This window comes from Ipomoea nil, unplaced genomic scaffold, assembly GCF_001879475.1.
Source record: "Ipomoea nil cultivar Tokyo-kokei standard unplaced genomic scaffold, Asagao_1.1 scaffold0482, whole genome shotgun sequence".
In the NCBI taxonomy this organism is placed as follows: Eukaryota; Viridiplantae; Streptophyta; class Magnoliopsida; order Solanales; family Convolvulaceae; genus Ipomoea; species Ipomoea nil.
Window position 1 is genome coordinate 2,169,608 of NW_017616910.1, and position 26,044 is coordinate 2,195,651.

Consider the following 26,044-nt stretch of genomic DNA (forward strand, 5'->3'; position numbering starts at 1 on the left):
AATTTTGGTCTCATGAGTATTAACAAAATGACGATTTTGGTCCATATGTTTAATTTCTATCAATTTTCATCTACGACTATTGTTTTAGTACCAATTTTCATCCACAACTATTATTTTAATACCAAAATTCATCATGCCGGTCATCACTCCATTTAAGACATGTCGAAATCTAAAAATTTTAAGGTCATTTTCGTCATTTTCAACTAATTAAGATTCCAATTTGAGCATGAATAAAGCGATTTAAGGCCTAAGATCGATCTCAAATAATAGTAGTTATTCTCCTCATCCTACCTTAATTTGAGGAGGAGAATTGTGAATTGGGATAAGTTTTAGGGCTTAAATCGTTTTATTCATGCTCAAATTGGGATTTTAATTTGAAAATGATGAAAATACCCTCAATAATTTTATATTTCGGCATGTCTTAAACGAATGTGTGACCGGCGTGATGAATTTTGGCACTAAAATAATAGTCGTGGATGAAAATTGATACTAAAACAATAGTCGTGGATGGAAATTGGTATGAATTAAACATGTGGACCAAAACTGTCATTTTGCTAATACTCGTGGGACTAATATTGGTATTTGCTCCAAGATTTTCTATTTATTGATTTGCATGAGAAAAAAAAAAGGAAAGAAAAAAATTGGAGAGAAAACGATTAACGGGGTGTTTGGTTGGAGGGAGGAAATTACGTGGAAAAGGAATTGCAATTTCATGAGAGATGAATTACTGGGAATAAAATGAGAATTTAAATTCAAGTGTTTGGTTTAAGTTAAAATAGGGGAGGGATAGTTTTGTCTCATCATTATCTTCTTTTTTTTTTTTTTTTTTTTTTTTTTCAAAATTCATGGAATTAAAATCTCAAGGGGGGCATGGGATTTTAATTCCATGAAAATAAGGGAATTACAATTCCTTCTAACCAAACTAAGAAGTTTAGTGGCATTTGAAATTATGTGAAAATTAAGTAAGAATGAAATTTAAATTCCCTCCAATCAAATGCCATGTAAATTCTCTACAAATATATCTAATCGATCCATTCTTTTTTCATACTTTCTCTAATTGCTTCGAGTAAATAATAATGAGAATCTTATAATAAAATTTTCTCACCGTCATTTCAAAAGTAATATACGGAGTAATTCACAAGAATATAGTTAGGAAGATAGTACAATTAAGTAATAAAATTTCATTTAATGCTATAAATTGGTGTTGATCTGATGACTACAATTTTTGGAGGTAACAAGAAAAACTCGTAATAACTATGTTAGGGTATATATGCTGGATAAATATAATCTAGCCATAGTGTAATTGATGAGTACAGACCGATTTAGTTATTACTAATTACTAATATAATAATACTCCCATCTCTCCTCTCTCAAGTAGCAAATCCACCAAATTAAGCAAGATTACAGACGTCATTATCAGGGCAATTAAGACAAAACGTATTCTAGCCAACTTTAGTTAGTTAGTTTGGTCTGATCTTAACAACAACAGTTAATGATGGCTGTTGTTTAATTTCTTCGAGTTCTACTATGAAACAAAACAGCCAAACAGGTACCAAAAAAGCAAAGACAACCCCAGACGACAAAAGTGGTGTGAAAGCACTGCATGCCTGTGCAAATTCCGTCACTGCCCCCAGAAATCCTCCCTTGTCTCTTGTAAACATAAGCTGCAAAGTCCCCAAAGATGAAGGAGCCGATGGGTATATTGGTCACCAAAATGTTGTGGTTGACGCCAAAATTCTTGGCCCCAAAGAGCTCTGTGGTGGTGGAGACGGCAACGGAGGTGATTGCGCCGGTGCAGACCCCTATTATGGCGGTGCTGGTGTAGAGGCAGCCATGGCCGCCGTGGAGAAGCAAGAAGAAAGCTCCGCACATCGGCGCCATCATCACTGCAATGCTTGCCGGCCTCGAAATCTTGTTCTTGGACCTAAAATGATCAAGTGAAAGAATATTTCAGAAATTGATCCATAATTGAGAACGACGACTATAGTATTGCACGTTAATGCTGTGAAGGTGGACACGATTCTATGTTTATAATTACTGAAAATATATATTTATAATTATAAAGTTGTATATTAATAATTTTTGAATTGCATATTCATAATTATTGAACTCTATATTCACAGTTACAGAGCTCTATGTTCATAATTACTGAACTATATGTTCATAATTATAAAGTTATATATTCATAATTTTTGAACTTAATATTCGCAATTATTGAATCTCTATATTCATAATTACAGAACTATATGTTCATAATTGTGTTCACGACTCTATGTTCATAATTATAGAATTATATGTTCATAATTTTTGAACTATAGATTCATAATTATGAACAATTTTGGAATCATGTTTACCTTGGAAGTTGAACACGGTTTCACGGCATACTTTGCATTGATGATATATAACGAGTTTGACTTGCAGCCCACGCAGGTCAACAAGTCTGAATTGCGGGCTTATGTGAGTTCGACCCATACTTTTGCAATCCATAAATTTTCATTGTTTTAACATGTCCCACTGTGGGGTGAATGCGAGCTGATCGACTCGCGTGTTCAACCCACTTTGACACCCTCACTAAGTACTACTAACACCGATGCAAATGAATGAAGTACACTCCTATAACATCGATGTCACATTACAAGATACAATCTTGTATAGCACATATGCCAATATGATCTAGTATATCACATATGCCAATATGATCTAGTACAATCATATAGCACAAGTACTATAGCCTATAGGTATTTAATATAATATATGGTTTTTTTTTAAAAGTAAAATGGAGTGAAGGGATGAGTGTTTACATACATTGAGAAGAAATAGTCGTAAAGCGATGGAAGGAGACGCCCAAAGAATCCGAATGAAGACGACAGTGATACGAGAAGAGAAGCATTGGAGAAGCCACGAGACTCGGCGATTTGACCCAGATTGTTTAAGTACACTAACCCCAGAGTCGCACCAAGAAAATAAACCAAGAAATATAACCAAAAATCTCCTCTTTTCACCAAATCTTTCCATTCCACTTCTTCCACAACAACAATCACAGATTGTGATTGTTGTTCCTCTTCTTTCACCTCTCCACCCTCTATTCCCACGGAAAAATCAGAACCCTGGTGATCGCAGACCTGATTTTTGGGTCTTATCGGACATTTTTTCCGGCAGAGCTCCGTGATTTTCTGACCCAGAGGGACTAACGTTGGCAGACATAACAGCACAGCCATACCTGCGAAACTCAGGTGTTTTAGCAACTTTTTCCTTGAAATCTCCGAACCCAAGGTGGTTGTGATCACGGCGTACACGCCGGTGGCTATGGTGATCGCGAACATTACACTGAACCCTCCGGCGAGCCGTCTGGATACTCCGATCTTGATTTCCCGGGCGATGGGAGAAGCAACCACGGCGACTATTAGCGGCAGGAGGGAATTAAGGAGGAGATAAGCGTGGGCTCTGTCAGTAGGGGAAGATACATTCATGGCAGCTTCCACGATATCCGTGAAAATCTTGGCGCTTAACCCGACATAGCTCGTGGAAATCCCCACCGCCACCTGGCGGTCCGACGGGAAATTCCGGATGGCGACGATGTAACAGACGGTGTTAATCCAGCAGATACTGTTTCCGGCGAGCGCCGTGAGGACGAAGACGTGCCAGTACGAGAGGTACGCGATTTTTCCGACGAGGAAAAGGTACTGGACGCCATATCCGACGAAGCCGAGGGAGGAGCCGAGGAGGAGGACGAGCCAGAGGGGGAGGTAGAGCGCGGCAATGCCGGAAAACCAGCCGAATAACTTTCCGGCGTCGTTGGCGAAGGCGAGGTTGTTGAGCTGGACTTGGGAAATGGAGAGGAGGTGCTTGAGGCGGGAGGAGTAGACGGGGAAGTTGGTGTTGGTTCCGCTCACGGCTTGGAGCCATATGGCGGCGACTAAGCTTAGCCATTGAAGGGCGGCCATTAATGGAGGGTAGTGTTCCGGTGGCGGTGGGGACGACGGTGATGTTGAGGTGGTTGGGTGGTGGAAATGGAGGAGCTTGGGAATTGGAGGCAATATGCTATGTGCACTTTAATGCTTTTACGTTACCTGAATAAAAGCTGAGTATATAAAGGAAGGAAATTTGTTCGTGTTTTTCACTCCGGGGTGCCTTTTTTAAATGGAAAAACTACCTAAGAGAAATTCATAGTGTGAATGAAAACACAAAGGAAAAAAGTCTTCAATTCTTTTAGAATTGCTCTTTTTTTTCCCTTTTTTTTTTTTTTTTTTTTTAAACCGGAAAAACTTACGACAACTACTTTAGAGTATGTATGTATGGACCCTGTTTCTTCTTCTTTTTTTTTTTTTAAATAAAAATGAAAATTTACTGTCACTATTCGAGTATGTGTAATGAGTAAACTCCGCCCATATACTAATAACTCACAAATCACACAAGAAATGTAAACTGCACTAAAAAGATTCTATATATATTCGCGTCGACGAGGTTGATCGAAAGAGTACGTGTTGACAACTTGACAATAGTTGAACTCGTAACTTATACAAGAATCATGCTCCACCAACTTGTGATATTTTTCTCTTTTACTAACCATGTAAGCACACTAAAATAACATGATGATTTTATGAAACACAGGCCTAGCTAATGAAGTGTAACATTTGCTTACCCATAATAGTTAGGGGTTAAAACAACTAAACACTTTACAATTGAAGTGGCACATTACACTTATCATTAAGAAAATAATAAGTGTATTCTAAAAAAATGAAACCCCAATCGCATATATTATCCGGAGGAAGAAAAGTAAGTAAAAACTCCTATCATATGTATTGACCGAAGAAAGAAAAGTATATAAATAACAAATGTTACTTTTTCTAAGTTACGAAGCAAATTTCATTACTCGAGGGTGTGCATGAGATAAATCTATGACCCTAGCCAATGATATCTACTTTTTTATTGATTAAAATATCACACCACAAAAGAAGATAAAAGAAAAAAAAAAATGCAATAGGGAAGTAATGAAGTATTAGTAGTATTAGTGTGTATGTATGTCTGTGTGTTTGCGTGTGTATATATATATGTGTGTGTATATACGCCAGAGTAGAGATTAGGAGTATGGGTGGGGGTTGCCGCTTTTTGCTACGTAACAAATATGCCGAGAACGGAATGGCTCTTCACTAAATAAAATAATTAAAAAAAATTAAAAAAAAAATAAAATTTAATGCCTTTAACCATTTAACTAATTTTATATATTTGATTTACGAAAAAAATAGCAATCATTACTTGAAAGTGTGTTTTGGTGAAGCTCATCTTTAGGTTGCTCATAATTGACTGTCTCAAACAGAGAATATCAATAGATAGCAATCCGATCAACTCGACTAGGAGTGTCCTATTATAATTAACAACTAATATTATAGGGTTAGTGCAAAAACTCCTATGAGACTATCTCACAAATCATTCGCGAGACTAACTCAGTTCCTCATAAGTATTGCACTTTATCTCGTAAGTAACTTTTCAACCTCTAAATATTACGAAGTGTTGGAAAAAATGCAAGCCACTCATTAATTATGTGGTGGTTTAACCTTTACCACAAATAATTATGTGGTGGCTGATGGAAAATATTCGCAACGTCAACGCGCGAGCATGGCACCTTTTAAGAAACACGGACACAATGTGTGTATGGCTGAAAGAAAGTCTGTGCCGTGTTATAATAACATGACTACCTTAAAAGCGTTATTTGTCCGGTGACAGTGCAGTCAACTAACCGGTACGCTTTCGACAGGCTACACAGAATAACCACGCTAAGCTCACACCAGCTTAAATGTAGCTGAACCTCACTATTGCTCAGACTTTAACTAGCAGACACAGAAAGAAGAGAGAAAGAAAATGTTTTCCTTGGTGTGTTTAAACTCAAAAGCAGGACCCTGTTTAAATAATACAATAGTTATGCCGTGCAACCGAATGTACCATGCGCATGGTGCATACGACGCAAAACGACGTCGTTTTGACTAAAAACGCGCGTCTCACTTTAAAAAAAAAAAATTCAGGTTCGATTCTCGGCAATAGCATTATTGTGGATATATAGTTATGAATTTCTGGATATATAGTTATAAATTTGTGGATATATAGTTATGAATTTATGGATATTTAGTTCATTTATTGTGAATATTTAGTTCATTCATGGTAGATATTTACTTCATTCATTCACTGTGGATATATAGTTATGAATTTATGGATATATAGTTATGAATTTCTGGATATATAGTTATGAATTTATGGATATTTAGTTCATTCATTGTGGATATTTAGTTCAATCATTGTGGATATTTAGTTCATTCATTGTGGATATTTAGTTCATTCATTCATTCATTGTGGATTTTTACTTCATTCATTAATTCATTGTGGATTTTTACTTCATTCATTCACTGTGGATATATAGTTATAAATTTGTGGATATATATTTATGAATTTTTGGATATATAGTTATGAATTTCTGGATATATAAAAATGCTATTGCCGGGAATCGAACCTGATTTCATCTTTAAGTGGGACGCGCGTTTTTTTAACCAAAACGACGCCGTTTTGCAACCGTATGCACCTTGCAAGGTGCATTCGGTTGCATAGCATAATTTGCGTAAATAATAGAGGTAAGCAATTTAGGCCCCATATTATTTAAAGGACATTAACCATTCATTAATTTGTGGTAAAGGTTAAACCACCACATAATTAATGAGTGGCTTGCATTTTTTCCCAACAATAATCCTCCACAAATTCAAGGGAATGAAAAAAAAAAATGTCTGAGCAATACAAATGAGTTGATCTTAATAATGTCAGTGTTTGTGAACTTGAACTAACACATAGTGACACTAAGTAATTTTCTTTCCGAGAGTGATATGAATCTTGAACTCATCGGTTAGTTAAATTTTGAACTCTAATGCACACACTAACTCAAAAACAGGTTCTACGAAAGTCAAACTCTTTGACTTCTTATGAATACCCTTAGTATTCAAGTCTGTCTCAATATAACTTCTACCATGTCAGAGTCTATCCTAATATGGACTCTTAACTCTGGCAAGTCTAATCGCATTGTAGACTTTTTATGTCTGTCAAGTCTATTTCAATATAGACTTTTAACTCTGTCAAGTCTATCTCAGTATAGATCTCCTTTAAAGGCTACAGACTGGTTAAAGACATAAATCAAGTGTAAGTCTTTTCATGATTTCGTTTGACCACAGAAGTGGTATCCGTCATGAACTCCTTACTTCAGTGGTCTTAACTCCATCTCCCTTGACATTTCAATGATGGTTTAATTTAGACCTTTTGTGAAAGGGTTTTTCAGACATCACGAACTCTATTGTGATCAATCTTTAGCCATTTGCCACACAAATGGCGGTTTGGGGATCACAGCATATGGGCACGGCATGTGTTGGACACCCCCACAATGACACATCTGCAAATAAATTTCTTAGCCACTCAGCCTCTTGGCTGGCTAGATCAAGCGCTATGAACTCTGCTTCCATAGTTGATCTGGCAATGCATAACTGTTTCATTGACTATCACGATACAGCTGCCCTACACATGAGAAACACGCATACACTTGTTAAACTGACATCCTCGATGTCATTCACCCAGTTTGCATCACAAAACCCTTCTATCACTACTGGGAACCCTACATAGTCTAGTCCCCAGTCTATGGTACCTCTCAGGTACCGAAGCACTCGTCCCAATGCACTCTAGTGAGTATCATTTGGGTTGTGTATATATCGACTAAGGCGGTTAACCCTTTTTCATTCAAGTCAGGGGTCTCGTTAGGTCTACCTCAAAATAGACTTTCCAATTAAGTATACAAATCATTAAGAACACTTTTTGTACTCAAGCATTATGCGGTGAATTCATTAGGTCTGCCTCAACAAAACTACCCTTCTCATAGGGTTATGAATTCATTAAGAGCTGTAGCTCAACCTCACAAGTACACACATTGTAGGAATGACCAATTAGTGTACTATTTTGTGATTCTTTGCATGGCTTCGTTTGACCACAAAAGTGAGACCCACCATGAATTCATACCTCTTGGGCTTTAAGTCATTCCAATAATTCAATGACTAACCTCATAATTAGTCATTTCTGTTAAAGTAAGTTGATCATCTCGATCAAACTTACGACGATTACTTTATTTACTCACAAATAATTCCCTTAAAATATTCATGTTCAACATGAAATATTCTCTTTTACCATTATTGTTGGTACCACAGAGAGACTTTTAAGAAAGAAATATATCAAGAGTTAAATACCCCCACAATGCAACACTTACAAATATTTTTCTCAAAGATATTTGATCTCCTACCTCGATTGATCTTTGGTGCCCAACATTAGCTCCTTTGTAGATTGAGTTTTGCAAATTTGCTTTGTGAAGCATTATAGAGTGTATTCTACCTGATTCATACTCAATTGAATATATTTCAACAAACTTGGTTATCTTGACCCATCATAATTACCCTTTAAATAGGAATTATAGGTCTTTCATGATGAGTCAACCAAAAATTTAAATAATATATATAAATGCTCATTGTTTGTAAGCCACATGGATAATGTTGTCTGTATGCTACTTCAAGTTGGACAACATAATCACAAATTTCACATAATATTCTTAAAAGAAGTTAATCTCGTACGCAAAGAATATGTTCAAACTGACATTTATTAGTGAATATATTTCAATACGGTCAATTCAACAAGTATAACTTTAATACTCAAAGTTATTCCACCTGGACAACTTTTCCTTCACTTGAGGAAATTAAAAAACTCATATAAAGTATTGATATGATGCAGATCAATATTACTAATGCAGTACGTCAACAATTTCTATTGCAAGGCTTTGATTGTTTAACAACATATGAAAGTCAACCTCATTTCAGGTGAAGATCAAGTGACGCTCTAACTAGCCTACATAATCAACACCCTACTTCTTTAAAACTCCCAGGTCGAGTGGTGAAACCGAAATTTACTTAAAAACCATCTTCCTAGACAGAGTATTCAAGAAGGATGACTTTTCCATGCTATCACCACAATGTGAGTAAAGCCTTGAAACTTAGTCTCGGTACATAATTAAGATATTTAAGATTAAGTGACTGTAAAGCATATATGTATCTCATCAAATAGTGCAATGTTTGTAACATATTCGCAATATAACACATAAATACATAATTTATAAGCTTTAAATCAAATTGATGATTTAATCACTTAGCAGTAGTGTTAAATCAACTCTTCTAACACAACAAAATCATAAACCTCATCCATTTGAATAATAACAATTCACTTATCCTTGTGTACACCGCTGTTAATTTTTTCTATAATATTTAAAGCACTCACCGTATCAAATATGAAATGATGATTTCTAAAATGCTTGTCAAAATATATATTTCACGTTTCAAATGCTCTCAAAACATAATAATCGAATGGATGCAAAGATATATGCAAACCATCTTCTAAATTATGCCATTATGATAGTTTTAAGAAAATATGGTCAATGCCCAATAATATATGACTACTTGTGCTCAAAATAATCATTTGCATATGATAGTTTATTATTATATAAATATGCATGTGTCATATTAAAATATGAGGAGACAAACCTCATCGGAGTATGGTAAAAGCTCTGATATGAACCCAATAATTATTTCTGTTGTACTCCCTTGCTTAAAGGTTACACATAAGTTGAAGCAGTGTGCTTTACCAGAATTGTTCTGTATGAAGTTGCTGCCTTCCACTGCTAATCTCTGTTGTTGCTACACCATCATGTTGCCAAAAAAATATTATAATCTGCTCCATGGTTCGAGTAGTTGACTGATGCTAATGTAACACTTTTAACTGATGAAAAATATTCGCAACGTCAACGCGTGAGCTGGACACCTTTTAAGAAACACGGACACAATGGGTGTATGGCTGAAAGAAAGTCTGTGCTGTGTTATAATAACACTACCTTAAAAGCGTTATTTGCCTAGTGGCGTTGCAGTCGACAAATCGGTACGCTTTCGACAGGCTACACAGAATAACCACGCTAAACTCACACCAACTTAAACGTAGCTGAACCTCACTATCGCTCAGACTTTAACTAGCAGACACAGAAAGAAGAGAGAAGGAAATGTTTTCCTTAGTGTGTTTAAACCCAGAGCCTGTTTAAATAACAGAGGCTAAGCAATTTAGGCCTCATATTATTTAAAGGACCTTAACCCTTCATTAATTTGTGGTAAAGGTTAAACCACCACATAATTAATGAGTAGCTTGCATTTTTTTCAACACGAAGTACCTTTTGATTTTAAAATATTACAATTTTTTTATGAAAGTATCACACTTTTCTTTATAAGTATTATACTTTTTCGCATAAAAAACAATCAATCAATTTATCCATATTAGTACTTTACTATTACGCTTGTCCTTATAAATATTACATTTGCCTACTAAAAAAAATCAAAAAGACTAATAGACAATTTTTTAAAAATATCCAAAAAGGCCAATAGACAATTCAAAAAAAAAAAAAAAAATTGATTTACTATAAAACTCGTAATTACTACTAAAGATGTCTAACTAACTTGGTTGGAATTGAGGAATGATCTAAGTTTGGTACTATCACTTCTAATTTGACACGGAGTATGTACCAAATTGTATTACGTTTGATAGGATTACACCATGTATGATATCACATTCCGAATCCATCCAAACCCATTATAGTGTCTTGTGGAGTTGCCGATTAGTAAGGTTAGAAAAAAAAAAAAAAAACAAAACAAAAAAACAAAAACAAAAACAAAAACAAAATCACTATAAAGGCAACTCGAAAATGAGCTCTTTCTATCATGAATGGAAAAGAACGAGAGTGGATAGAACATGATTTTCATAATTATAAATTGAATTCAATTCTTATCAATATCTTATCAGTTCAGTGGTTTAAGACCTAATGCGCAAAAGTGGACCCGCATTCATGTGGAAGTTTTAAAATTTGGTCACAATGTAACTATTTCATGTCCATTTTCATTACACTAAGGAGTGTTTGATTCATTACACGATGGAGTCGAGTAAAAAATACACAATTACATACTGAATGTTTATAATTTTATATATTTAATGTTCACAATTTAAAATTATGAACATTCAATATGTAAATTATGTATTTGAACGCGTATTCAATTTGTAAGGTAGAGCCGAATTTATTGTATAATTGTTGTATTACTACCACATAAGCTTTGAAGTAGCAATGTAGCATAACCTCATAACTTAAACCAAACAAAATAATATAACATTATCAAACTCGCATTACTTAGGTAACCTTATATTACCTAAACCAAATGCCGCCTAATATTCAAATCATATATACTAATGCCCATTGTCATTTTCAAAACATGACTATTTCCCGTCCATTTTCATTACACCAATATTCAAACCATATATATACTACGGAGTAATACACATTTAAAAACTTGTTGCTTTCAAAGTTTCGATTAACATATGAATGTATAAAAATAAAATAAAATTACCATCCAAGTTATGCGGACCCGCCGCCCTCGTCTGAAAGTTCAAGAATTTGATCTCAACGTAAATATTTCATGTCACTTTCAAAGTTTCAATAAACACAAGGATGTATAAAAATAAACTAAAATCATACAAAAGTTATCCAAAATATGCATTTATCATCACGAGATGAAAGTACCCATCATTACAAGATAAGGTATTAAATGACGAATCAAATGAATATAATGAATTCAATTTTTCTAGTAGAGTAAGTTTATGTGAGACCGTCTCACAAACGACGTGTAATATATTTTACTTCAAATGTAATACTTTTTTATACACTCAAAAAATATTACATATCTCATAGTATCAGTAATACAGTCTCACACAAGACTTATTCTAGAACTAGAGTCCATTTATCACTTCATGACCAATATATATGTTGTACTACATTTTGGCCATCGGAAACTTCAATTTAGACTGCCAAGTTGCAGTGGGGATACTGACAAGCAATGCTAGCTTAAGTGCCAAAAAATTCAGACATTATGTGATGATCTTGGAGCCAACACAAATTGGGTAAGAATTATGTGAGAAATATAGAGAATAATGAGAATAGTGGATGATAAGTAAATGGACAGTTGGGTGACAATGCTTTAAGGTAGTAATTAATACTCAATAATTCACATCCTCAAGATAATACAATGTTTAAGGGAGTAAATATCACCAGACTGGACAAAATTTTACCAACCTTGGCAATTCCTATGTAAAGATCAAGTACTTGAAAGAACAGCACAACCTTATTAAAGCTGATGAAAAGTTGATAGTTAGACCAAACCTCTTCCGTGTTTGAATCACACTAAATATTTGCTTGTATTTTAATGTTCGAAGCATCATCTCATGAAGGGTACCAGCCATCTCAGCTCTGCTCCATTTCCATTGGACAGGTAGTAGATCTTCTTCCAGTTTTCTTCTGAGAATGATTCTCGACGTATAAGCCTTTGCCTGCAAATAGACGAGTGTGAAGTTGATTTCAGAGAAGTTCTAATGTTGTCTGTGTTCAACCCTGTCACTAGGCAATCATGAATCCGGTAAGCATACCTGAGATAGTAATGACAAACAGCAGCAGCTTCGTCCAAAGTATATCGAGGAAAATTTAATCGGGCATCAGTGGGAACATTTGGTAAGTCTTGACGCAGTTTCCCTACTGCAGTTGAATGAGAGAAAGCACCAACCATCATGTCATTGTGAAGCATGGACCTAAATGCATTGACCTACAAAATGGTTCATCGCAATCCCAATCAAATTGATAACCCAACATCACTATTCACAATTAAAGGACAAGTGCTGTTAATCTTGGTTGTCAATGCATAAGGCAAGTTTGAAGTTCATAAACCAGGATTCTCTTTAGTTTCCAGCCCATTAAGAATCTTTAAGATGATTTCTTCAAGCATACAAAAGGCCTCGGTTATAACAATAATACTCCATAACATATATGGAGTTATAAACAAAGACATCTTGAACAGAGTGTTTGCACACCAGCTTTACCTCTTTACCACAGGACAAGGCCTACTAGGCCACAGGCACATCTAATGAATACATTGATGGCGAAACAAGCTTAGGTAATTGTGAAAACTATAGTAAATTAATAATTTTTAGAACTCTTTTGAGTATGCTTGAAATAAAAAACGGAGTAGATAGATATCTTACAGTTGTAAGTTCCCTAGCATGGATGGGTTTGCAAGACCGTACTGTTACTGGTTCCTCGTACTCGCTGAATGTAAACCAATTGTTATACTGCAATCAATAGACACAAATTATACTATGTCAGATTAAATGCACAAGTTACGGAGTATACAATAAGGACGCAAGTGGAGTTCTTTAGAGGTGAAGAAAAATTTCTCACTTGGTCAATTGCAATAAGAACAGGCATATCTTTCACAAGAGACAATTCTTGCCTCAAACGAACAACCACTCCAACAGATGCGTTTGTGTTGCTAATACCACTTTCAACAAGATCAAATAGAGTGAGACCCTCAGGTATTGCCATAGTTTGATCACCTTTTGGGAGTCCAACACCTGCCCCCTCTCCCAAGGAAATAGGATCAAGTATTTTGCAAGGCAACTTTCGCAAATGTTGTTCATTATACTTTATAAAATCCTGAAATGAAATAACATAAAAATGAACTTAGGACCAAATATGTTTCAAACTGCATCCAGTATAATGATACTAAAAGTGTACTGCTGAGTATTTATCCAAAGGCCTAGTTACTTGGTACTGGAAAGCTACATTGCACAGATGATATTGGGGAAGTAGCATGCAAAGTTTAACTTGTAGAACTAAAACTACCCAAAAAAAGCTGCAACCAAAAGTACGTCCAGATAGATAACAAAAATTAATGTTTAAAGAAAATGATGATATGTGCACTTATTACACAGTAAAAAAAATATATATATATATATATATATATATATATATATATATATATATATATATATATATATATATACACACTTCATATTGACTGGAAAAAAAAAAAAAAAAAAAAAAACAATCCAAATACTCCATTAAATTTTTAACCTAATATGAGAATTGGTAGAACACACAGACATCACATTATTTACATCTTCAGAAAGACTAACAATCTTGCCTGGAGAATATCCGCTGCTTGCACGGGAGTATCCCATAAACCAGTAGTAGGATTTTTATAGAAAAATCCTCCATGAGTCCATTCTCGGCCTCTTGGAACATAGAAGACCAACCAGCCTTCTTCGCGTGCCCAGTGAACAAGCATCGCAAGTGCAATACTCTTTCCACAGCTGACAGGACCATCTAATACAATCTGTTTCCGAGGTTTGGAACCTGGAAGTTTAAAGACCATCTTAATAACTTATCCTAACAACTAGCCACTGCACAACACATGAAATTGCATTACATTTCCAGAACAATCTAGCTTTGGTAAATTGTTGCCATCTTTCACGAGATTTTAGCAGATGTACCTTCCTAGTTATACAGTTGAATATAAATTTATAAGCCCTACTATGATTCATACTAATATATCAATCAAGATGCATAGAAACAGTATAGATCCATTAATCAAAAGGAAATATATCAAACAATATATAAAATAAATGCACCTTTGGAATTAGTCTGTATGGTAGGATCAACAATCCGCCGGAAATTATCTCGGAGGTCCAGAAAACTCTGCCGGACGAGTAATGCAGTTCGCTTTGAGTCCTCGAATTCTTTCAGCATTCCCATGGTCAATCCCTCAGGCAACACCGCTTTCAATTCCCCAATACTACAGGATGATTTCAATAAATACAACAACCACACATATGTATACATACAATACATATACGGTTAGAGATGTACCTAAATTTCATGTAAGTGCACACATCTTTTCTGCTGAGCTGGGAGAGAGAACCGGCGGCAGTGAAGAGCGGCTGGCCATTCGGACCAATATCGAGAGATTTGTTGTTTTCGTCTTCCGCTAGGGCGCGAAGGCGAGCTCCATCAGTGATGTAATTGATGGCTTCAGCGTCCAAGGATCCAATGGGTGCTTCATCTGTCTTGGACGCTGATTTCTTCCCCTTAGGTGGGCTTTGTTTTGTGCCTTTGGTCGAGAAAGTTCTAGACGATGATAGTTGTTGAGATACGGCGGCAGAGACGGGGATCAGGATGTCGGAGACGGTGGGTTGTGGCTTCGCCGCCGCCGCCGATGAAGCGACTGCTCGGAGAAATGACCGCAGCATCTCTGTAGGGTTCGAAAGTGGAGATCAGTGACAAGGGTTTAGCGCTTACCAAGGATAAAAAAGTCCATCCAACAGTGGAATAACGCCTTGCCAGTAAGGTTTCGGGGTTATTTTTGATAACTTTTTTTAGTTTTTTCTTCTGTTTCACAGACTATATAAGGCAAATTATGATGTGCATCCGTATGCACCATGATGCAAAATGACGTCGTTTTATTAAAAACGCCCGTCTTTTTTTAAAAAAAAAATCAGGTTCGATTCCCAACAACAACATATGAACTAAAATTTCAGAATCGATGAACTATAATTCCAAAATCGATGAACTATAATTCCAGAATCTATGAACTAAAATTCCATAATCTAATTTATGAACTAAAAATTCCAGAATGAATGAACTAAAATTCCAGAATCTATGAACTAAAATTTCATAATCAATGAAGTACAATTCCAGAATCGATGAACTATAATTCCAGAATTGATAAACTAAAATTCCATAATCTATGAACTAAAATTCCAGAATGAATGAATAACATAATGTTGTTGCTGGGAATCGAACCTGAATTTTTTTTAAGGGAAAACGCGCATTTTTAATAAAACGACGTCGTTTTTGCATCCGTATGCACCATGCATGATGCATACGGATTCACTGCACTCACTATATAAACACACACTAAATTTATTAATAGGCAAATTAAGTTAATTTACTAATTACCAAGACTATGTGGTCTAATGGTACCCGGGTTGGACTTCCATTTGGAAGGTTACGAGTTCGAGCCTCAGTGGAGGCGTTATTGGTTCTTTGTGTTTCAGTAGGTTGAGAAAGTATATGAACAGATACTACAATGTAATAGGGCCGATCATGGTCCTTCATAGAAGTAATTCAAACTTGGGCTTGGCCACCTCACACAATTTCGGCACATTATGTTGTGATTAAAAAAAAAAAAATCATTGCACGATTGCCTTTATTTACGTAAATATATGTTCATAATTTTATAATTTCACATTCTAAATTTATAATTATGAAATTATGGATGTGTAGTTATGCAATTTTGGATTTATAGTTATGAAGTTATGGATGTGTAATTATGCATGTAATTCTGAATGTATAGTAATGAAGTTATGGATTTGTAATTATGCATGCAATACAGAATGTATAGTTATGAAGTTATGGATATGTAATTATGCATGCAATTCTGAATATATAGTTATGAAGTTATAATTTCACATTCTGAATGTATAGTTATGAAGTTATGAATGTGTAGTTATGCAATTCTGAATGTATACTTATGAAGTTATGGGTGTGTAGTTATGCATGCAATTCTGAATGTATAGTTATGAAGTTATGGATGTGTAGTTATGCAATTCTGGATTTATAGTTATGAAGTTATGGATGTGTAGTATGCAATTCTGAATGTATAGTTATGAAGTTATGGATGTGTAGTTATGCAATTATGGATTTATAGTTATGAAGTTATGGATGTGTAGTTATGCAATTCTGGATGTATAGTTATGAAATTATGGATGTGTAATTATGCAATTCTGATTTTTTTTAAAGTCAGACGTCAAAACGACGTCGTTTTTGCTACCGTGTACACCATGCATGGTACACACGGTTGCACAGCATAACGCTCAAATCCGGCAAATTATTCTGTGGACTTAGATCCACGTTGTAAGGTAAAATATACAATTTACATATTAAATATTCACAAGTTACATAATATTCACAATTCAAAATGGAAACATTAAGTATGTAAATTGTATATTTTGGTCCAAGATCCACCTTATAAGGTAGACTCGAATCCATGGTATGTTGCACAATATCCATAATGTTTTTTTTTTTGGAACAAATATCCACAATGTTGAGTGGACAAAATTGCAAAATAGTTTATGGATTGAAGCCCGCTCAGGCCCAAAATGTAATGCTCGTGATAGAATGGGTCAAGTTTTTTTTTTTTTTTTTTTTTTTTTTTTTACCATGTGAGCAACAAAAGTTGGATCATTTAAAGTTTTCCTTTACCGTGTCCAACCAATTCTAATTTAAAGCCCATTCTCTCCATTTGACGGCAATTTATATCATGCACCACGGAGCACAAAGTAATGTGCATTCAGGCACAAAATACGCGCGTTCAATTGATGACTTCACTCCGTTTCTCCAAATGGCCCAAACATCATTATGTGTATTCAGTTAAACGTTTTTGTGTATTGTGTTAAGAGTTTATGTGTATTCAGTTAAGAGTTTATTTGTATTCAGTTAAGAGTTTATTTGTATTCAGTTAAGAGTTTTTGTGTATTATGTATCATGTTAGATTATGTGTATTTAATTATGAGTTTCTGTGTATTTTGTTATGAGTTTATGTGTATTCAAAACATAATTTTTATTTTTTTTTGGACAATGCACCAAAACGACATCGTTTTGGGTAGGGCGGGCCGCAGAATGCATTGTGCGCCCTGGTGCATGATATAACGACTGTTGTTTGACTATAAAGTCTTTTTTTTTTTTTTTAAATACTACATTATATTTATATAAGCTCCGATCAATCTCATTCGATACAACTTTGTCAAAAGTGTTATTGCATACACATGTGATTAAATTTTCGATCTCATACTTAGAGTAGTTAAGTAAGTAGTTCTGACTTACATTGTTGCTCTATTTTCTCCTATATCTAAATACTTGTTGGTCCGTAGACAATTTTAATTACGAAATACTAAAATTTAGTCACGGTTTCACAAAATTAATTTAAGACATGTGAAGAACACTTCTTTTAAAATCTATTTGCTTCTTTCATGAGGAGCTAAGAGTGTTGAAGCATCGATTTTATAGAATACAATGGATTACCAATGTATATATTTGAGCACCCAAGTATAAACATTCTTGACAAACTTGAACAAAGAAGAACACTTTGAAATTTTAAGGAAGTGTTGGCATAATTTAAGAAGTGGAGAGTTTGGAGAGAAAACCAATATTTCTAGTACGTTGCAACATTAAATTAAGAACAATAATACAATAATCCAATTCAAGTTTTTTTTAGTACGTTACAACCCTCCTCGTGGATAAAATGGAGAGTCTTTATACTATACAATTTAAAATTATTAAAAATTTGAATTGTATTTATACTAGTTAAAACTCACATGAATTTCCATTGTATGGCAAATGCTACTTAAAAGTCTTTCAAATCATGTTTTTTTTCAACTCAAATATGTATACTTTGTGAATCACATCAAAAAGAAAAAAAAAAAAAAGTATACTCTGTGAATCAATTTCTCATTCATCCGTTATTCATTTGAGTTTTACTATGCGTACTCTCAAATTTTACTCCCTTACTTATACTCCCTGAGGTGGCAAACAAGGATTGGTTATTTTCATTGTGTGGGTCCACAGAAAATGTCTACAACAAGAACATGTGAGTGAGAGTACAAGTTGAGAGTACAACAAGTATTTTCCTATTCATTTTATGCATATGATATATCAATCAAATTCATCATATCAAGAATATCTGAATCTGATTTGACCCAACTCAATCGAAAGTTAACCATACTCAAAATAGGCACTATTGAATATTGATACTAAAATTTTCAACAATATTCCAAAGAACTATTTTTTCAAGTTTGAAATTTATTCAACACACAAAGAGACTTTGGAAGGGAGAGAGAAAGGGGAAATCACATCATTTTCTTTTCGTTTCAACCACTTAAATATAATTAAAAATTTTTAAAAATTTCTACCTTTATTAATTATGGTAGAAAACCCAAGATAGCAATGTCAAAGAGATTTTCTATAGTTGTATTTGCTTTTGCTAGCCAATTTATAAATTTAAATGATATAATGCGTCATTTACAACCACCCACCTACCAACCATATCTTGTCATACATCCCACATATATACAACGAACCAAATTGTGGATATTTTTATCATAATTTACAATATTCTTACATAATTAAAAAATAAAAATATTAAAATAAAAAGGTAATTTGACGATAACATTATTAACTTGCAAAATTGACTTAAATTATTTTTATTTTTAAATCAAACAAAAAAAATACCATAAGATTAAAATGCATTGACTTAAGTAAAAGGAGCTTGAATTGTTGAAGAGTATCTTTATTAGCCATAGTTTTTGATGAGTTTTTGCAGGTGTGATTAGGAAATAGAAGATGAGAGGGAAGGGAAAAAAATAAAATAAAATAAAATAAAAAACCAAAAAGCAATATATATAAAAGTCATGAATTTGATTCTTGCCAACATTCTTTTGGTCGAGCTCGTTCTACAATGTTCTTCTAATGTGATTTACCTCTCATACAATTCACGGATTATTACACAAGCTAAGAGTAGGGCTAAGCATGGGAAACATTATATGCTTAAAAATTAAAATGTTGTTGTTAACACTAAAGACTTAAATATGTTTTCTGTTTATTGCTGTCTGCTTGTTAAGGTTATGCTGTTCAAAATTTGACCTTGACTGCAACAACCCAACAACACTAATCACTAATAATTTGACTTGATATAATTTATTTGTATCTCTAATGTTCAAGTCTCTACCATGATTGTTTACTGTCGTCGCACTTTGTATGTGATGAGTGTATGTAGTTTATAAATGAATTATTAATTTATTACTAAATTTGAGGTATTTTTAATGATATAGTACAAAGGTAATGTAATTAAAAATAACTCATGAACAAAATATAATGCACACTCACAAATAATAGTTGTGAGTTTCTCTCATCAAAATAAATAAATAAATAAATAAATAAATAATTTATATTCATAGTTCAAGTTTTACAAATGAAGTTCACGTATACAAATAGTGGTATCGATCCCCACACACATGTATTGTCAAATTTACATACTAAATGTTCATAATTTAAATTATAAACATTCAATATGTAAATTGTGTATTTTCAGATCCACCTTGTAAAATGAACCTGGGTCCATGGTATAATTACTGCACATGTGTCGAGAGTAAGGTTATGCCAAATCAGGCCGAATGAATGATATATGTAGTGTTAATTAACTCTAAATTTGACTTAGGGTAGTTCTAAAGAATGTAAAAAACTGTCTAATAAAAAAAAAGGAGTAAAAATAAGTAAGAAATATAATATCTCCTCTTAATTTTGTTAAGCGGGACAAGAATGTATTAAGACTCTATTAGACTCAGTGCTATTGTAATTCTTCTCTATGGCTGTTCAATCTACAACAGTTGACGGTTTTGTCAGTTTCTCTGTCTATGATGTTTTGTTGCTGTTACTTCGTTACCCACCGTCATAAATTCTTTTTCCACTGCTCATCACTTTATCAATATAATATCAAGTTAAATTAATCCAAAATATAATTTACAATTCTCATCGAACGCATTGCCAACCCCATCATATTTCATTTTCAATCATCTTGGTAAACACCAAATTAAAGTTTAAAGCACGAATAGTTCGAAATAAATGCATTGATTGCCATTCCTTCCCACACGCATTCCTTCATCTTTCGAAAATAATAAGAATTTAATATGTGGCCCTATCAAATAATAAATTCTTTATGTTGTGAAATTGATGTATATATGATTTTTGAAAGGTGATGTATATATGATAATCCCTATGATAAATAAACTTAATTTGTAAACTTAATAATGCGAATTAAGAGTCTAAGACCCCTCCAACATTTGTGTCCACAATTAATCCTTAGAACTATTGAAAGATGAGTTGTCCCCTCCATTTTTATCAACTCTAGTCTTCATGAATGTACAAGTGTGTTGCACATGAATGGCATTGCAACATGCAGGTTAAGTGAAAAACATTTGCAATAATTAAGGTAGACGGGTCATATAAGCTCACACTCTACTCACAAATGCTCAATTAATGTATTGATCTAAAATAATATCCAATTTGATACACAAACTTTTTAAAATTATTACATTTATCATTTTTTTCAAGTTCCATAAGGTTTTTATGACATGGCGTTAGGTTAAGTCGATTTCCAATTTTGGATTCTAAGTGCCTTTAGCCTATTATGGATGTGTTTCAAATTCTATAGACATAAAATGATAATGATATATTGATATTATATTTTGTCAAAACTTTTAGAACTTCCCTTGACATTATATAAGCAAGAGAAGTTCAAAGTTTAAGATATGTATTTAAACTTAAATGGTCGGTCTATTGGGAATGCAACTAAGTTATAGTCATATATGGGTTTGAGAAGACGGAGATCATATCAGATGAAGAAAGAAGTCGAAAATAGGGTTTGCTTAGTTTTAATTTATAGCCTTATTAATAAATTAAATTTTATGTCAATAACCTTTTATTTAATTAAATGAATTTATAACCTTAATAAATTTCATATTAACAACATTTTATTTAATTATTATATTTCCGTCTCATCTTAATATGGACTGGCAACATGATATAACCTGAAAGAAATGGTAATTAATGCAAGAATTTTAGAAAGTTTGTGTATCAAATTAAATTGGATTTTATTTTAGACCAAGGGGTTCATTGAGCACTTATAAATAGTAGATTGACCTATTTAACTCTTTTATCAATAATTAATGAGTAATCGAGTCGGTATAGCGTAACATGATTATCTCGAATCATAATATCACATAGTTTTTTTTTTTTTTTTTTGTATGATTTGTGAATAATTACACATACACAAACAAAATTTATTCAATATACATCACCGAATAATAATATAATTATACACAAATAAAGTTTGTTCAATCTACACTATCGAATAATATAATGGTGTGTTTTCGACATCATAGGAAGAAACACATATATATGCAATCCTTAGTCCTCCTAGGAGGGGGAAAGGTTGTAGTCAAACAACAACAATAATCAATGTACTGCCTAAGATCTATCTGTTGTGTATTACATGCATGTATCAGGGCCGTATTTTAAGTTTTGGTGGCCCTGTTCTAGTAAATAAATGTGGCCCTACTAAAATCATAATTTTTAAAACTAATACATGCAAGTTTCGAACCTTTGACCTCCAAGTTAAAATACAATAAATACACATTCTTACCATCTCTTCATGAAACCTTTAAAGTTTAATTGAAAACTTTTTAATTTTTATTTTTAAACTAGCTAGGTAAAAATTAAATATTGAACCTCTAAAATTTGGGGCCCCTCTAAAATTGGGGGCCCTGTGCGGTAGCCCAGCTTGCACAGCCTAAAATCCGGCCCTGGCATGTATCGCGACAACAAAACGTTGTTGTGACACCTATCGGTGGGGTCATTAACGTGGAAATCTGGAATCCATGTTCAGTAATTCCACTGTCCACATACATTCTATGCAGGGTACTTCTAGTAGTATATGTTCATATACTTTCTCAACCTATTGAAACACAAAGAGCTAATAATGCCTCCACTGAGGCTTGAACTCACAACCTTCCAAATGGAAGTCCAACCCGGGTACCATTGGACCACATAGTCCTAGTAAAAGCAAAATATATATATATATATATATATATATATATATATATATATATATATATATATATATATATATAGGGGTGATGAAGTGCAGTCATGTTGTTAGGTGTGATCATATGGTCAATTACAGGTCATTATATTAGATAGTTCCAATGAATCACATTAATCAAGATTCTACCAATACATTACAGGTCATTATATTGTGATCATACACAAATTAGGTACGCATCACCAAAAACGCGCCATTAGATATGAATAAATACACCATACAGTGTTCGGGAATACACTATTGGTGTGTTTCATTGTGGTGTGTTTTATTACACTATTGGTGCCTGTTGTCAACATTGTTGGTGTATTCTGGAACCCGGCCGCTATAAATGGTCATTGTAATTCAATTTCTGGAATTATTATATATTTTGAATTATTTGTTAATGTATTTCGAATTTTAGGAATTATTAGGTATATATTTTGAATTTTATAAGTTATTGGTTATAAATTTAGAACTATTAGGTTGATATATTTGTATTTTTGGATTTATTGATAGTATATTTCAAATTTTAGTAAACAATGTTGATATATTTGTATTTTAGGATTTATTGATATTATATTATGAATTATTAGTAATTTATTTCGAATTTTAGTAAATAATATGTTTCTTTTATTATTCAGTTGCATTAGAAACTGTCGCACCCAATTCTTTCATTATTTTAATGCTCTGTGCTTGTAGATTATGGTTTTGACTTTGTGAATGTTGGCTATAGGTAAGTAGGAAGATAGACTTGGTCTATGGTGGTGGAAGTATAGGTTTGATGGGTTTGATTTCCAAAAGAGTCTATGATGGAGGATGTCATGTTCTTGGGTAACTATTTATCTAGCACCTTTTTTGAAATTTTTGCTCTTTGATTGTGCAGTGTTGGTAGAATTTCACTCAACTTTTACATGCAGGGTGATGCCTAGGCTGAGATTTACCCAATGAGAGATTTCTCTTTTTGGCCTTTAAGATTTGGCTCACTTAAATCCTCTAATATTTTTTTGCATAGTTGGATTCAAGGTTACTTTCTTAAATTTGATTTGAGATGTTGAGAAATGATGTATTGGATTTCTAGGTTGGCTACGCATATGGTGTGATGATGTATCAATTTTTCAACCTTTTGTTCACTACGAAGACGAAAATGCTTTAATTCCATTTCATGTGCAAACAGGGATAATAATTATCCTAAATGTTGATGTTTGGTTGGCCCAATTAGCTTAGAATTCTTGCTTCGTGGCAGATATTTTGAGTTGTTTGAAAATAAAAGCTTTATTGAGAACTGTTCTCTATCTCAATTTAGGTCTCATCTTTAATGTGATTATCATTGTTCATTGAAGGTCACCACTTTATATGTCTGTACACTCTTTCTACCTAAAGGTCTAAAGAATTATAATAGTTTTTAGATTTTTTCTTAGTATTTAGTGTATTAGGTACTCTGCTTCATTGAAGATGAGAAATGAACAAAGGAAAATTTTCAATACTCGGTGAAATCTCTCCTTGGGTAAATTAGCAGATTTTGTATTATTTTTTATGTTTACTGTTTACTTTTAAATTAGCATATCAGTAAAGTATAGGCTGATGTTTCTTCTGAGATTATCTTCTTTGGTTGTACTTTTGAAATTGTCATCATGGTAGCTTTTGTGGCTTATTGGCAGGATTTTTTTTGTTGAAGAGTGAATGAGGATCATTAGAGGGAAAATATGGTGTGTTATTCTGGATCCGATCAAACATAATAATAATCGTTGTTAAAATGGAGTAATTTTAATACTAATGGAAACTACATTCTACATGAGAATTTAAAAAAAATTTTGCAGAGAATATTAGGACAACAACCCATGAGCTGCTTTAACTGTTGTGAGGAAGATGATTTCAATAATACTGCTAATGGGGGACGCTTGCATACTGTGAAAACTTCAGCAGGTAAATTTGCCCAATTTATTTTGTCAGTAATATAGGGCATGAATTAAAATGTTACCACTTTCTATGGAAAGAAAATAAAGGAATCTACTTGTATTTTTTGGTTGGTCTCCCTCACATCAAGTTGGCCTTAGGAAATGATTTCATTGACAAAATATGCTCCAATTTCAGTTTCAGTACCTTGGTGAACATGTCTAGTTACTTTTTATTACCAAAGTTTTGTTGTCTCTTCTGCTCTTCCTTTATATTTATTTATGGTCTTTGATATATTTAATTATGTATTTATTTCTGGTATTGGCAGCTGAATTAGAAGTGATATTAAGGTTGATATTTCCTTGCAGGTACAAATGGAACTCAACACAACAAAGATGCCTCAACCGGTGGTGTTCAAGCTGTGAAAGTTCAGCCTATTGCAGTCCCTGCAATACCAATTGATGACCTTAGGGAGATCTCAGATAATTTTGGGACTACTTCTTTAATAGAGGAGGGTTCATACGGAAAAGTATATTATGGGGACCTCAAAAATGGGAGGGCTGCTGCAATTAAGAAGTTGGATGCAAGCATACAACCAGAAGATGAATTCTTGGCACAGGTGTTACTTAATATCTGAACCAATTTTTTACCTCACCGGATAATACTGCTAAGCACTTGATGTTTACAAGTGTCTATGGTTTCAAGGTTAAAACATGAAAATTTTGTTGAACTACTTGGTTATTGTGTTGATGGAAATCAGTCTGTACTTTCTTATGAATTTGCATCAAATGGATCACTTCACGATATTCTTCATGGTATGACATAGCATTTCTGAATTGTTTTTCAGCATAGTTATTCTTGTCATTCTTTTCCTTGTGCTATTTTTTTTGCCTTATGGACTTCCATGCAACACTATTATTGAATTGCTATAGAGGAAATTTCCAACATTAAAGTTGTTCATATGATGCATGTCCAATTTAGTTTATTACATTTCCAACTTGTGGGATTTTTTTTTTTTTTTTTTTAAAGTTTAAGCATACTTTTCTAGAATGGTTTTGCTGAATATCTACTAGAATGATATTCAACAGTGAAATTGTGCCATTCATTTTTTTATTATTATTACGGAGTATTATTTTTTGGGTAGTTTAATTGTAAAAGAAACTATTAAGAAAAGAGGATGTACAATTTACCCTTTATCATTTTCCAGCATATTCACATTGTCTAAATATGTGAGGGAGTAGATTTTAATGCGACATTCTTTAGGCTACTCCAAAACTCAGTGAAGACAAGATTTGCCAATGTGTTGATGCAAGACTGGGAGGAGAGTATCCACCAAAGGCAGTTGCAAAGGTAAATGATGGAATTCATCATCCCATTTATGTATTTTTCATAAATATGAGTTGCAATGTGGGAAAAAAAAAGATGCTACTAGGCCATCTTCAGATATTTGCTTATAGTTGTTTAGAATTGTGAATATTTTG

At 33.5% G+C, this 26,044-nt stretch overlaps 3 protein-coding genes across 3 annotated transcripts; 1 reads left to right on the forward strand and 2 right to left on the reverse strand.

Annotated features, from left to right (window-relative positions):
- Positions 1 to 1,225: 1,225 nt before the first annotated feature.
- Positions 1,226 to 8,615, reverse strand: LOC109173847 (protein NUCLEAR FUSION DEFECTIVE 4-like). Its single transcript, XM_019323184.1, has 3 exons — positions 8,612 to 8,615; positions 2,806 to 4,019; positions 1,226 to 1,924 (listed from the first exon to the last, which is right to left on the reverse strand). The coding sequence occupies exons 2-3, from the start codon at positions 3,942 to 3,944 to the stop codon at positions 1,507 to 1,509; spliced, it is 1,557 nt and encodes a 518-aa protein (XP_019178729.1). The 5' UTR covers positions 3,945 to 4,019; positions 8,612 to 8,615; the 3' UTR covers positions 1,226 to 1,506.
- Positions 8,616 to 12,092: 3,477 nt separating this feature from the next.
- Positions 12,093 to 15,303, reverse strand: LOC109173848 (28S ribosomal protein S29, mitochondrial). Its single transcript, XM_019323185.1, has 7 exons — positions 14,846 to 15,303; positions 14,608 to 14,771; positions 14,121 to 14,332; positions 13,376 to 13,630; positions 13,180 to 13,266; positions 12,571 to 12,743; positions 12,093 to 12,474 (listed from the first exon to the last, which is right to left on the reverse strand). The coding sequence occupies exons 1-7, from the start codon at positions 15,223 to 15,225 to the stop codon at positions 12,363 to 12,365; spliced, it is 1,383 nt and encodes a 460-aa protein (XP_019178730.1). The 5' UTR covers positions 15,226 to 15,303; the 3' UTR covers positions 12,093 to 12,362.
- Positions 15,304 to 24,491: 9,188 nt separating this feature from the next.
- On the forward strand, positions 24,492 to 25,316 carry LOC109173849 (pto-interacting protein 1-like). Its single transcript, XM_019323186.1, has 3 exons — positions 24,492 to 24,593; positions 24,932 to 25,182; positions 25,269 to 25,316. The coding sequence occupies exons 1-3, from the start codon at positions 24,509 to 24,511 to the stop codon at positions 25,278 to 25,280; spliced, it is 348 nt and encodes a 115-aa protein (XP_019178731.1). The 5' UTR covers positions 24,492 to 24,508; the 3' UTR covers positions 25,281 to 25,316.
- The last annotated feature ends 728 nt before the right edge of the window (positions 25,317 to 26,044 follow it).

Coding starts and splice junctions, on each gene's coding strand:
- LOC109173847 (XM_019323184.1), bottom strand. CDS start 3,944: ATGGCCGCCCTTCAATGGCTAAGCTTAGTCGCCGCCATATGGCTCCAA. Junction 1,925..2,805: donor TACGACTATTTCTTCTCAAT/GTATGTAAACAC, acceptor TGATCATTTTAG/GTCCAAGAACAAGATTTCGA.
- LOC109173848 (XM_019323185.1), bottom strand. CDS start 15,225: ATGCTGCGGTCATTTCTCCGAGCAGTCGCTTCATCGGCGGCGGCGGCG. Junction 13,631..14,120: donor AAGCAGCGGATATTCTCCAG/GCAAGATTGTTA, acceptor ATTTCATTTCAG/GATTTTATAAAGTATAATGA. Junction 12,475..12,570: donor GTTTGTCATTACTATCTCAG/GTATGCTTACCG, acceptor GTCTATTTGCAG/GCAAAGGCTTATACGTCGAG.
- LOC109173849 (XM_019323186.1), top strand. CDS start 24,509: ATGAGCTGCTTTAACTGTTGTGAGGAAGATGATTTCAATAATACTGCT. Junction 24,594..24,931: donor TACTGTGAAAACTTCAGCAG/GTAAATTTGCCC, acceptor ATTTCCTTGCAG/GTACAAATGGAACTCAACAC.